At 56.8% G+C, this 12502-nt stretch overlaps 1 protein-coding gene across 8 annotated transcripts in view; it reads right to left on the bottom strand.

Annotated features, from left to right (window-relative positions):
* NEO1 (neogenin 1) overlaps positions 1-12502 on the bottom strand; it is a 311645-nt gene that overhangs the window by 31178 nt on the left and 267965 nt on the right. For all 8 annotated transcript variants that reach the window (XM_064157224.1, XM_064157230.1, XM_064157225.1 and 5 more), the window contains one exon: positions 3806-3874. In XM_064157224.1, the coding sequence (XP_064013294.1) occupies positions 3806-3874 (69 nt within the window). The remainder of the gene's footprint in view (positions 1-3805; positions 3875-12502) is intronic.

The following is a 12502-nucleotide window of genomic DNA, read 5'->3' as shown; positions in this document are numbered from 1 at the left end:
GGGACCTCGAGGATCATCTCACAGTATCACCAAGGTTGGAAGAGACCTCATAGATCATCAAGTCCAACCCTTTACCTCATTCCAACCTCCCTGCCACGGGCAGGACACAGATCCACAGAAGTTCTTAGATTGCAAAAGACCTTCAAGCTCATCAACTCCAATCATTAGTTTCACACTGACAGGTCCTTGACTAACCCAAAGCCCTCAGCACAACATCTAAGCACTGTGAATCACTATGGAAAGGACCACCAGGATCAGCCAGTCCAACCTTCATCCCAGCAGCCTTCATCACTAGACCAACACTTCACATGAGATTAGGATGCTCAGAGCCACATCCAGCCTGGCCTTAAACACCTCCAGCCATGAGGCCTCAACCACCTCCCCAAGCAACCTGTTCCAGTGTCTTAGAACCATAGAATCAGGCAGGGTTGGAAGGGAGCACAAGGATCAGCCAGTTCCAACCCCCCCCTGCCATGGGCAGGACACTTCACATGAGATCAGGTTGTTCAGAGCCTCAGCCAGCCTGGCCTTAAACACCTCCAGGGATGAGACTTCATAGAATGAGGCAGGGTTGGAAGGGAGCACAAGGAGCAGGCAGTGCCAACCCCCCTGCCATGCCCAGGGACACCCTACCCTAGAGCAGCCTGACCACAGCCTCAGCCAGCCTGGCCTCAAACACCTCCAGCCATGGGGCCTCAACCCCCTCCCTGGGCAACCCATTCCATAATCCCAGCAGCTGCCATTGAGTCTTCTGCAGTGCTCACTCCCCTCTGAAAGAGGCTTTTGTCTGTAACCCTCATGAGGGTTACCTTAGGGTGAGGCATCTGCAGTGCTGAGCAGGAGAGGGATGGTTGGGTTGGAGGATTTCAGCTCAGCTTCTTGCTTGGGGTTTTTCTGTCATTTACCAGCTGTGTTTCTGTGAAACTGTGAAATCTCTGAGATGCTTTAAAGAGCCATTTCCATATGGGACTCACAGTCCCTTACTCATCCCCCCCCCAAAAAAAAACCCCACCTCAATAGCTCAGAGTCTAAGGAGAATGAGGATGGGACTTGGCTACAAGTGCAGTGCTGCAGGCATCCCTCTTTGGTCCTCAGACCAAAGAGAATCAATCACAGGGCTGGAAGGGACCTCGAGGATCATCTCACAGTATCACCAAGGTTGGAAGAGACCTCATAGATCATCAAGTCCAACCCTTTACCTCATTCCAACCTCCCTGCCACGGGCAGGACACCGAATCACAGAAGTTCTTAGATTGCAAAAGACCTTCAAGCTCATCAACTCCAATCATTAGTTTCACACTGACAGGTCCTTGACTAACCCAAAGCCCTCAGCACAACATCTAAGCACTGTGAATCACTATGGAAAGGACCACCAGGATCAGCCAGTCCAACCTTCATCCCTAGACCAACACCTCACATGAGATTAGGATGCTCAGAGCCACATCCAGCCTGGCTTTAAACACCTCCAGGCATGGGGCCTCAACCACCTCCCCAAGCAACCTGTTCCAGTGTCTTAGAACCATAGAATCAGGCAGGGTTGGAAGGGAGCACAAGGATCAGCCAGTTCCAACCCCTCCCCTGCCATGGGCAGGACACTTCACATGAGATCAGGTTGTTCAGAGCCTCAGCCAGCCTGGCCTTAAACACCTCCAGGGATGAGACTTCATAGAATCAGGCAGGGCTGGAAGGGAGCACAAGGAGCAGGCAGTGCCAACCCCCTGCCATGCCCAGGGACACCCTACCCTAGAGCAGCCTGACCACAGCCTCAGCCAGCCTGGCCTCAAACACCTCCAGCCATGGGGCCTCAACCCCCTCCCTGGGCAACCCATTCCATAATCCCAGCAGCTGCCATTGAGTCTTCTGCAGTGCTCACTCCCCTCTGAAAGAGGCTTTTGTATGTAACCCTCATGAGGGTTACCTTAGGGTGAGGCATCTGCAGTGCTGAGCTGGAGATGGAGTGAAGATGCCTTCTCTTTACCCCTCCTGCCAGGGTGTCACTGAGTTAGTTCTACACTTGTGCAGCAGCAGCAGCAGCAGCAGCAGCAGCAGCAGCAGCAGCAGCAGCAGCAGCAGCAGCAAGCATTTCAGAGTGACCTGGGGGAGGAGATCTGCTTGGCAAGGCTGCAGTGTAAATGCAGGCAAAGATCTCCCCACACAGCAGGACAACTGCTTGAGTGGGAGCAGGCAGCATCCTGAAGGGAAAAAAGCTGCTGGCAGAGACTCAGGGAATGGTTTAGGTTGGAAGGGAGCTTCAAGATCATTCAGTTCCACTCCCCCTGCCATGAACAGGGACACCTCCCACCAGCCCAGGTTGCTCAAGGCCTCATCCAACCTGCCCTTGGAACACCTCCAGGGAGGGAGCATCCACAGCTGCCCTGAGCAACCTGTGCCAGTGTCTCAGCATGCTCACATCTGAGGGTTGGGGGTAAGGAGGGGGGGACAGGCTCTGCTCACTGCTGCCTGGCACAGGACAAGCAGCAGTGGATGGAAGCTGCAGCACAGGAGGTTCCAGCTCAGCACAAGGGGGAACTTCTTGCCTGGAAGGGTCCCAGAGCCCTGGCACAGGCTGCCCAGAGAGGTTGTGGAGTCTCCTTGTGTGGAGCCTTTCCAGGCCTGCCTGGATGTGTTCCTGTGTGCCCTGAGCTGGATTGTGTGGTGCTGCTCTGGCAGGGAGGTTGGACTGGATGATCTCCTTGGGTCCCTTCCAACCCCTGATATCCTGTGAGCTGTGATCCTATGAACCTCTTTACTGTAAGGGTCACAGAGCACTGGAACAGGCTCCCCAGAGAGTTCCTCTGTGCTCCTCTGTATCTATGCTTGATTGTGTGGTCCTGCTCTGGCAGGGGGCTTAGACTCAATGATCTCCTTGGGTCTCTTCCAACCCCTAATATCCTCTGATTCTATGAACCTCTTTACTGTAAGGGTCACAGAGCACTGGAACAGGCTGCCCAGAGAGTTCCTCTGTGCTCCTCTGTGCTCCTCTGTGATCTGAGCTGGATTGTGTGGTCCTGCTCTGGCAGGGGGTTGGACTCAATGATCTCCTTGGGTCCCTTCCAACCCCTAACATCTGTGAGCTGTGATCCTATGAACTTCTTGACTGGGAGGGTCCCAGAGCCCTGGCACAGGCTGCCCAGAGAGGTTGTGGAGTCTCCTTCTCTGGAGCCTTTCCAGGCCTGTCTGGATGTGTTCCTGTGTGCCCTGAGCTGGATTGTGTGGTGCTGCTCTGGCAGGGGGTTGGACTGGATGCTCTCCTTGTCTCCCTTCCAACCCCTAACATCCTGTGAGCCTGTGAGCCTGTGAACTACTGCAAGCTCCTTGCCATGGGCAGTGATGCCTCTCAGCTAGGCTTGGCTGCCCAAAGTCTCATCCAGCCTGAGCCTAAACACCTCCTGGCAGGAGGCAGCCACAACCTGTGTGGTGCTGCTCTGGCAGGGGGGTTGGACTGGATGATCTCCTTGGGTCCCTTCCAACCCCTGGCATCCTGTGAGCTGTGATCCTATGAACTCCTTGTCTGGAAGGGTCCCAGAGCCCTGGCACAGGCTGCCCAGAGAGGTTGTGGAGTCTCCTTGTGTGGAGCCTTTCCAGGCCTGTCTGGATGTGTTCCTGTGTGCCCTGAGCTGGGTTGTGTGGTCCTGCTCTGGCAGGGGGGGTTGGACTCGATGATCTCTTTGGGTCCCTTCAACCCCTGGCATCCTGTGAGCCTGTGAATTACTTCTCCCTGCTCTCCAGCCAGCGTTTTCAGGAGCAGGTAGCACCACTCAGTGAGCCAGCAAAAGACACTGCATGCAAAAGAAGTTCCACTTACCCCCAAGGGGTGGTTTGTAGTCTGCTCCCAGGTCTGTGGCTCGGTTTCCCTTCCCTGCAGCTCCCGAGGCTGAAAAGGGGCAGATGGGGTAAGTGTAGACACCAACACACACAGGAACAGCAGCCCTCAGGCAGCTCTTGCACAACTTCTCTGTGCAGTTTGGTTTCTTTCCTCCTCCCTTTCTCCCCCCCCTCCATCCATTTGGCTTTGGCCAGCAGCTGTGTCCCTCCTGCAGAAGAGCTGCTCAGTAATTAGCTTCCTGCCTCACTGCTCCCCTTTGTGAGCTCAGGAGCCTCTGCTACTACTGAGCTGTGACACCTTGCAGCAGTGCCCAGCTGTAGATTGAGGCTTTGCCCTGCCTGGACAGGCAATCCATCACCTTGAAGCAGTAATCACACCATAGCCCCAAGCACCACAGCCAGACCACCTTTAAACACACCCAGGGTTGGTGACTCCAGCACCTCCCTGGGCAGCTCATCCCAATCCCTGACCATTCTGCTGGGCACAAATTCTTCCTCACCTCCAGTCTGAACCTCCCCAGTGGCAGCTTGAGGCCATTCCCTCTTGTTCTGTCACTGGTTCCCTGTGAGCAGAGCCCAGCACCAACCTCTCCACAGCCTCCTTTCAGTAGCTGTAGGCAGTGAGGAGCTCTGCCCTCAGCCTCCTCTGTTCCACACTGACCATCCCCAGCTCCTCATCAGATTCACTCTCCAGGCCCTTCACAGCTTCCCTGCCCTCCTCTGCACTGCCTCCAGCACCTCCACAGCCCTCTTGTGTTGAGGTGCCCAGAGCTGAGCACAGCACTCCCCAGAGCAGAGTCCCAGAGGCCAATCCCCTCCCTGCTGCTGCTGGACACAGCATTCCTGATGCCAGCCAGGATGCCTTTGGCTTCCTCTGCCACCTGGGCACACTGCTGGCTCATATCCAGCTGCTTGTCAGCTGCAGCCCCCAGGTCCCTTTCTGCCAGCAGCTTTCCAGCCACACTGCCCCAGGTCTGTAGTGTTGCTTGGGGGTGCAGGAGCTGGCACTTGGCCTCATAGAAGCTCATTCCCAAGGATCCAATCCAATCAAGTCCCTCTGCAGAGCCTCCCTACCCTCCTGTGATGTCACAGGTGTCCCCTCCTCATCCCTAGCTAACAGTGGAAGCCTGGAAATAAGTGGAGGACCAAAAGCACAGCATATTAAGTCCCTGCCTGTCCCTGTTGGCTTTCAGCTTCCCCCCATTTCTTCTCTCTTGGTTTCATCTTCCCCACAAGTGACAAAGAAGCACTACCCAAAGGCTTCTGGGGAGAGCTCCTTGCAAAGCTTGAGGCTTGGTAGGCTGATGGTGGAAGCAAACCCATCTGTGCCTTAACTACTGCAACCAGCAAGTACTACAGTGACTTACACAGCTCCTCCTGATCTGGGCAGCCCATTCCAGTGCCAATCACTCTCTCTGCCAACAACTTCCTCCTCACAGCCAGCCCAGACCTGCCCTGCCACAGCTTCAGCCTGGGTCCCCTTCTTCTGCTGCTGCTGGCTGCCTGGCAGCAGAGCCCAACCCCAGCTGGCTACAGCCTCCCTGCAGGCAGCTGCAGGCAGCAATGAGCTCTGCCCTGAGCCTCCTCTGCTGCAGGCTGCACCCCCCCAGCTCCCTCAGCCTCTCCTCACAGGGCTGTGCTCCAGGCCCCTCCCCAGCCTTGCTGCCCTTCTCCAAACACCTTCCAGCACCTCAGCAGCTCTCTGCAGTGGAGGAGCCCAGAGCTGGACACAGCACTGCAGGGGTGGCCTGAGCAGTGCTGAGCACAGGGGCACAAGAACCTCCCTTGTCCTGCTGCCCACACTGCTCCTGAGCCAGCCCAGGATGCCATTGGCTCTGCTGCCCACCTGGGCACTGCTGCCTCCTCTGCAGCTCCTCTCTGCCAGCACCCCCAGCTCCCTCTCTGCCTGCCTGCTCTCAGCCACTCTGTTCCTACCATTGGGCACCACCCCACAGAGCCTGGCACCTTCCTCCTGACACTCACCCCTCAGATAGACACTGATAAGGTTCCCCTCTCAGCCTTCTCCAGACTAAACAGCCCCAGAGCTCTCATCCTTCCTTCACAGAAGAGATGTCCAATTCTCCTTCATCATCCTCACAGGTTTCCACTGGACTTTCTCCAGCAGCTCTCTGGAGCCCCAAACTGGATGGAGGATTCCAGCTGTGGTCTCACCTCTTTGCACTCCAAGAAGTACTTTCCTCTTCCCTAATCCAGGTCTCCTCTAGATCACTCCTGACACTCCCTCACAGCCTCCAAAGTCCCTCCCCAGCTTTTTTGGAGCCCCCTTCAGACCCTGCAAGGCCACCAGAAGGTCCCCTGGGAGCCTGCTCTGCTGCAGCCTGCACAGCCCCAACTCTTTCAGGCTGTGCTCACAGCAGAGCTGCTGCAGCCTCTCAGCATCCTCCTGGCCCTGCTCTGGACACTCTCCAGCATCTCCACAGCCCTCTTGGCCCAGGGGCTCCAGAGCTGGATGCAGTACCTCTGGGGCTCCAGAACTGGATGCAGCACCTCTGGGGCTCCAGAACTGGATGCAGCACCTCTGGGGCTCCAGAACTGGATGCAGTACCTCTGGGGCTCCAGAACTGGATGCAGCACCTCTGGGGCTCCAGACCAACCCTCTGCCAAAGCAGGGCACCCACAGCAGCCTGCCCAGGATCACAATGTCCAGGTAGGGTTGGATTCTACCCAGACTAGGAGGCTCCACAGCCTCTCTGGGCAGCCTGCTCCAGGCCTCCAGCACCCTCACACCAAAGAGGTTTCTCTTCCTCTTCAGATGGAACCTTCTAGAACCTTCACTTCCACTGCCCCTTCTTCTGTCACCTGCCACCACTGAGAGGAGTCTGGCTCCATCCTCTTGCCCCCCACCCTTTAGCTCTTGCTGAGCATTGATCAGATCTCAGCTCCCCTCTGGGGCTTCTCTTCTCCAGGCTCCCCAACCCCAGGGCTCTCAGCCTTTCCTCCTCACAGAGATGCTCCAGGCCCCTCAGCATGGCTGTAGCCTCCCCTGGACCCTCTCCAGTAGTTCCCTGTCTCTCTTGAACTGGGAACCCCAGAACTGGGCACAGGCCTCTAGATGTGGCTTCAGCAGGGCAGAGTGGAGTGGGAGGAGAACCTCCCTTGCCCTGCTGGTGCCACTCTTCTTAATGCACCTTAGAACTCTGCTGGCCTTCTGGCCATGGGGACACTTTGCTGGCTCATGATGAACTCCTGGCCCACCAGCACCTCCAGGTCCTTCTCTGCAGAGCTGCTTTCCACCAGGTCACAGAATCAACCAGGTTGGAAGAGACCTCCAAGATCATCCAGTCCTGCCTGCCACCCATCCCTATCCAGTCAACTAGACCATGGAGGGAGCATCCACAACCTCTCTGGGCAACCTGTTCCACCCCTCACAGAACAACAGGGGCTGGAAGGGACCTCCAAAGCTCATCCAGTCCAACCCCCTGCCAGAGCAGGAGCACCCAGAGCAGATCACACAGCAGCACATCCAGACAGGTCTTGAATACCTCCAGAGAGGGAGACTGCACAGCCCCCCTGGGCAGCCTGTGCCAGGCTTCTGTCACCCTCCTCATGTATCCATGGAACTTCTTCTCCTGTCCTGGTGCAGGAGGTTGCTCCTCTCCAGGTGCAGGACCCTGCACCTTGCCCTCATTGAACTGCATGAGGTTCCCTTCAGCCAGCACTCCAGGCTGATGGAGTCAGGTACCAAAGCTGTGACTCAGCATCACACAGCACTGATCACATCCCAGGGAGAGGGAGAAGAGGCAAATGTTGCACCAGCAAGCAGTTAGACACAGCCTAAAGCAATGGAGAAGGCCAACTCCAGCTGGGGTTGGGCTCTGCTGCCAGGCAGCCAGCAGCAGAAGAAGGGGACCCAGGCTGAAGCTGTGGCAGGGCAGGTCTGGGCTGGCTGTGAGGAGGAAGTTGTTGGCAGAGTGAGTGGCATTGGAATGGGCTGCCCAGGGAGGTGGTGGAGTGGCTGTGGCTGGAGGTGTTTAAAAAGAGGCTGGATGAGGCACTCAGTGCCATGGTCTGGTTGGTTGGGCAGGGCTGGGTGCTAGGTTGGACTGGATGAGCTTGGAGGTCTCTTCCAACCTGGTTGATTCTATGATTCTATGGTCTGGTTAGTTAATTAGAAGGTGTTGGGTGATGCTAGAGGTCTTTCCCAGCCAGTTTACTTCTGTGACTCTGTGATAGTGTGGGCAGCAGAGCCAATGGCATCCTGGGCTGGCTCAGGAGCAGTGTGGGCAGCAGGAGCAGGGCAGTCCTTCTACCCCTGTGCTCAGCACTGCTCAGGCCACCCCTGCAGTGCTGTGTCCAGCTCTGGGCTCCTGCATTGCAGAGAGCTGCTGAGGTGCTGGAAGGTGTTTGGAGCAGGGCAGCAAGGCTGGGGAGGGGCCTGGAGCAGAGCCCTGTGAGGAGAGGCTGAGGGAGCTGGGGGGGTGCAGCCTGCAGCAGAGGAGGCTCAGGGCAGAGCTCATTGCTGCCTGCAGCTGCCTGCAGGGAGGCTGTAGCCAGCTGGGGTTGGGCTCTGCTGCCAGGCAGCCAGCAGCAGAAGAAGGGGACCCAGGCTGAAGCTGTGGCAGGGCAGGTCTGGGCTGGCTGTGAGGAGGAAGTTGCTGGCAGAGAGAGTGATTGGCACTGGAATGGGCTGCCCAGGGAGGTGGTGGAGTCCCCATCCCTGGGGGTGTTAAAGGAGACTGGATGAGGCACTCAGTGCCATGGGTTAGCTCATTAGAAGGTGCTGGGTGAGAGGTTGGACTCAGTGACCTCAGAGGTCTTTCCCAGCCTGGTTAAATTCTCTGCTTCTTTAACTCCATGAAGAAAAGGGCATTTTTTTTGCAGCTGCCAGACTAGAAAGGAGCACTGCACTGAGGGCAAGCAGCTTCTCTTCCTTGAAGTGCTGGCTGAGCAATCCTGCAGCAGCAAGGACATGGTTTGCTAACCTTTTAAGCAGCTGTTATTTGAGGTAAGGCCACCTGTGAGAGCAGATAACTTGGAGCAAAGGGAGGAGGGAAATGCAGCCAAGAGGAATGCTCTGACTCACTGAGCCTGGCACTGCAGCTCTGCTGGGGCAAGCAGAGAAGCTGTGGGAGAAGAGGATGGGATAAAAATAGCTGATGGTATTTTCAGAGGCCAAACAGAGGCAGCCTACAGGTTTATAGTGCAGCAGCTGCAGCCTTAATGCAGGGAGGGGACAGGCTCTGCTCACTGCTCCCTGGCACAGGACAAGCAGCAGTGGATGGAAGCTGCAGCACAGGAGGTTCCAGCTCAGCACAAGGAGGAACTTCTTGCCTGGAAGGGTCCCAGAGCCCTGGCACAGGCTGCCCAGAGAGGTTGTGGAGTCTCCTTGTGTGGAGCCTTTCCAGGCCTGTCTGGATGTGTTCCTGTGTGCCCTGAGCTGGGTTGTGTGGTCCTGCTCTGGCAGGGGGTTTGGACTGGATGATCTCCTTGGGTCCCTTCCAACCCCTGGCATCCTGTGAGCCTGTGAGCTACTCCAAGCTCCTTGCCATGGGCAGTGATGCCTCTCAGCTAGGCTTGGCTGCCCAAAGTCATATCCAGCCTGAGCCTAAACATCTCCTGGCAGGAGGCAGCCACAACCTGTGTGGTGCTGCTCTGGCAGGGAGGTTGGACTGGATGATCTCCTTGGGTCCCTTCCAACCCCTGATATCCTGTGAGCTGTGACCCTATGAACTTCTTTACTGTAAGGGTCACAGAGCACTGGAACAGGCTCCCCAGAGAGTTCCTCTGTGCTCCTCTGTGATCTGAGCTAGGTTGTGAGGCCCTGCTCTGGCAGGGGGCTTAGACTCAATGATCTCCTTGGGTCTCTTCCAACCCCTAACATCCTCTGATCCTATGAACCTCTTTACTGTAAGGGTCACAGAGCACTGGAACAGGCTGCCCAGAGAGTTCCTCTGTGCTCCTCTGTGCTCCTCTGTGCCCTGAGCTGGATTGTGTGGTCCTGCTCTGGCAGGGGGTTTGGACTCAATGATCTCCTTGGGTCCCTTCCAACCCCTGACATCTGTGAGCCTGTGAACCTGAGGAGGGCATAGCCATAAATGATTTGAGTGTTGGCCATAAATTACTTGAATGTTGGCCTATAGCAGGGTTAGGATTCCAAGAGAACCAACCATGTGTGCACCTGCAGCCCAGAGAGCCAAGCAGAGGCTGGGCTGCAGCAGCAGCAGTGTGGCCAGCAGGGCCAGGGAGGGGATTCTGCCCCTCTGCTCTGCTCTGCTGAGAGCCCACCTGGAGTGCTGCATCCAGCTCTGGAGCCCCTGGGCCAAGAGGGCTGTGGAGATGCTGGAGAGTGTCCAGAGCAGGGCCAGGAGGATGCTCAGAGGCTGCAGCAGCTCTGCTGTGAGCACAGCCTGAAAGAGTTGGGGCTGTGCAGGCTGCAGCAGAGGAGGCTCCCAGGGGACCTTCTTGTGGCCTTGCAGGGTCTGAAGGGGGCTCCAAAAAAGCTGGGGAGGGACTTTGGAGGCTGTGAGGGAGTGTCAGGAGTGGGGGGAATGGAGCAAAGGTGGAGGTGGGGAGAGTGAGGCTGGAGGGGAGGAGGAAGTTGTTGAGCAGGAGAGTGGTGAGAGGCTGGAATGGGTTGCCCAGGGAGGGGGTTGAGGCCCCACGGCTGGAGGTGTTTGAGGCCAGGCTGGCTGAGGCTGTGGTCAGGCTGCTCTAGGGTAGGGTGTCCCTGGGCATGGCAGGGGGGTTGGCACTGCCTGCTCCTTGTGCTCCCTTCCAGCCCTGCCTGACTCTGTGAGTCTGTGATATACTCCTGGCCTTCCCTGGCTTCCAGGAGTCAGTGCTTCTGACCAGACTCTGTTGAGGTGTGTACTGATGGGGGTTGGTCTCTTCTCCCAGGCACTCAGTGCTAGAAGAAGAGGACACAGCCTCAGACTGCACCAGGGGAGGTTTAGGCTGGACATCAGGAGGAAGTTCTTCACAGAGTGATTGGCATTGGAATGGGCTGCCTGGGGAGGTGGCAGAGTCCCTATCCCTGGAGGTGTTTAAGAGGAGGCTGGATGGAGCACTTAGTGCCATGGGTTAGTTAATGAGAAGGGTTAAGTGACAGGTTGGACTTGATCACAGAATCATAGGATCAAGCAGGTTGGCAGAGAGCTCCAAGCTCAGCCAGCCCAACCTAGCACCCAGCCCTGCCCAACCAACCACACCATGGCACTAAGTGCCCCAGCCAGGCTTGGCTGCAACACCTCCAGCCACAGCCACTCCACCACCTCCCTGGGCAGCCCATTCCAATGCCAATCACTCTCTCTGCCAACAACTTCCTCCTCACAGCCAGCCCAGACCTGCCCTGCCACAGCTTCAGCCTGGGTCCCCTTCTTCTGCCTGGCAGCAGAGCCCAACCCCAGCTGGCTGCAGCCTCCCTGCAGGTAGTTTCAAGCAGCAGGTTTGATATTCCTCCCCCCCTGCCCCCTGCAAGCACAGAGTGGCTTGGATTGGAAGGGACCTTCAAGATCAGCCAGTTCCAACCCCCCTGCCATGGCCAAGGACACCTCCCACTAGCCCAGGCTGCTCAAGGCTCCATCCAGCCTGGCCCTCAACACATCTGAGGAGGGGTAGCAGACACAACCTCCTTGGGCAACCTGTGCCAGTGTCTCCCCACTCTCATGGCCAAGAATTTCTCCCTCATCTCCACCTTCAATCTCCCCTCTGCCACCTCAAAGCCACTGTCCCTCAGCCTGCAAAAGTCCCTCCCCAGCTCTCCTGTAGCCCCCTTCAGGTACAGGAAGATCCAGGTAGAAATGATGATGATGATCTTAGGGGGTCTCTTCCAACCTGGCTCATGCTGTGATTCTCTGACTGCCAGGTGATGGCAAAGGTGATGGATGGGGGGGCTGGGGGGGTGCCACAGCCCTGCCCAGCTTCCTCTCCTATGGCAAGCAGGCATTTCCAAACCAACTACAGGTCAGGCTGGACATTTGGGGTTGGTAGCCACAACCATGCAGGCAACCCTGGCCAGAAAACACCTCCCTGAGTCCTCTCCAAGGCTGGGTTTAAAAACAGCCTACTAGGAGAGGAAATAAAAGTGGCCCCCATTAACAAGATTAGCAACTAATTAACTGCTAAGAGGAAGAAGAAGGATAACTTCAGAGCTGTTCTTCATGGGGGATGTCTCTAATGAGTCCTGCAAAGACCTTGGCTGGGCCCAGAGGAATTCAACAGCCTTAACAGCATGAAAGAAGGGTGGAAATAATTGCTGCTGAAGTGAAGAGCTAATAAAGGAGCAGCTAACAAGAGAGGCAAAGGCACCTGCAGAGCCCGAGCCGTGGCACCCCTGGGTGCTGCAGGCTGAGCTGGTGTGGTGTGGCAGGGAGCCTGCACTCCCTCAGCCATGGCTAGGGTCAAACAGCAGGTTTGATATCCCTCCCCCCCCCTAACCTGCATGAACAGAAGCACAGAGTGGCTTGGATTGGAAGGGACCTTCAAGATCAGCCAGTTCCAACCCTCCCCTGCCATGGCCAGGGACACCTCCCTGGGCAGCCCATTCCAGTGCCAATCACTCTCTCTGCCAACAACTTCCTCCTCACAGCCAGCCCAGACCTGCCCTGGCACAGCTTGAGCCTGGGTCCACTTCTTCTGCCTGGCAGCAGAGCCCAACCCCAGCTGGCTGCAGCCTCCCTGCAGGTAGTTTCAAGCAGCAGGTTTGATATTCCCCCTC

This window comes from Pogoniulus pusillus, chromosome 17, assembly GCF_015220805.1.
Source record: "Pogoniulus pusillus isolate bPogPus1 chromosome 17, bPogPus1.pri, whole genome shotgun sequence".
Lineage (NCBI taxonomy): Eukaryota > Metazoa > Chordata > Aves > Piciformes > Lybiidae > Pogoniulus > Pogoniulus pusillus.
This window is presented reverse-complemented; position numbering and strand designations above follow the sequence as displayed.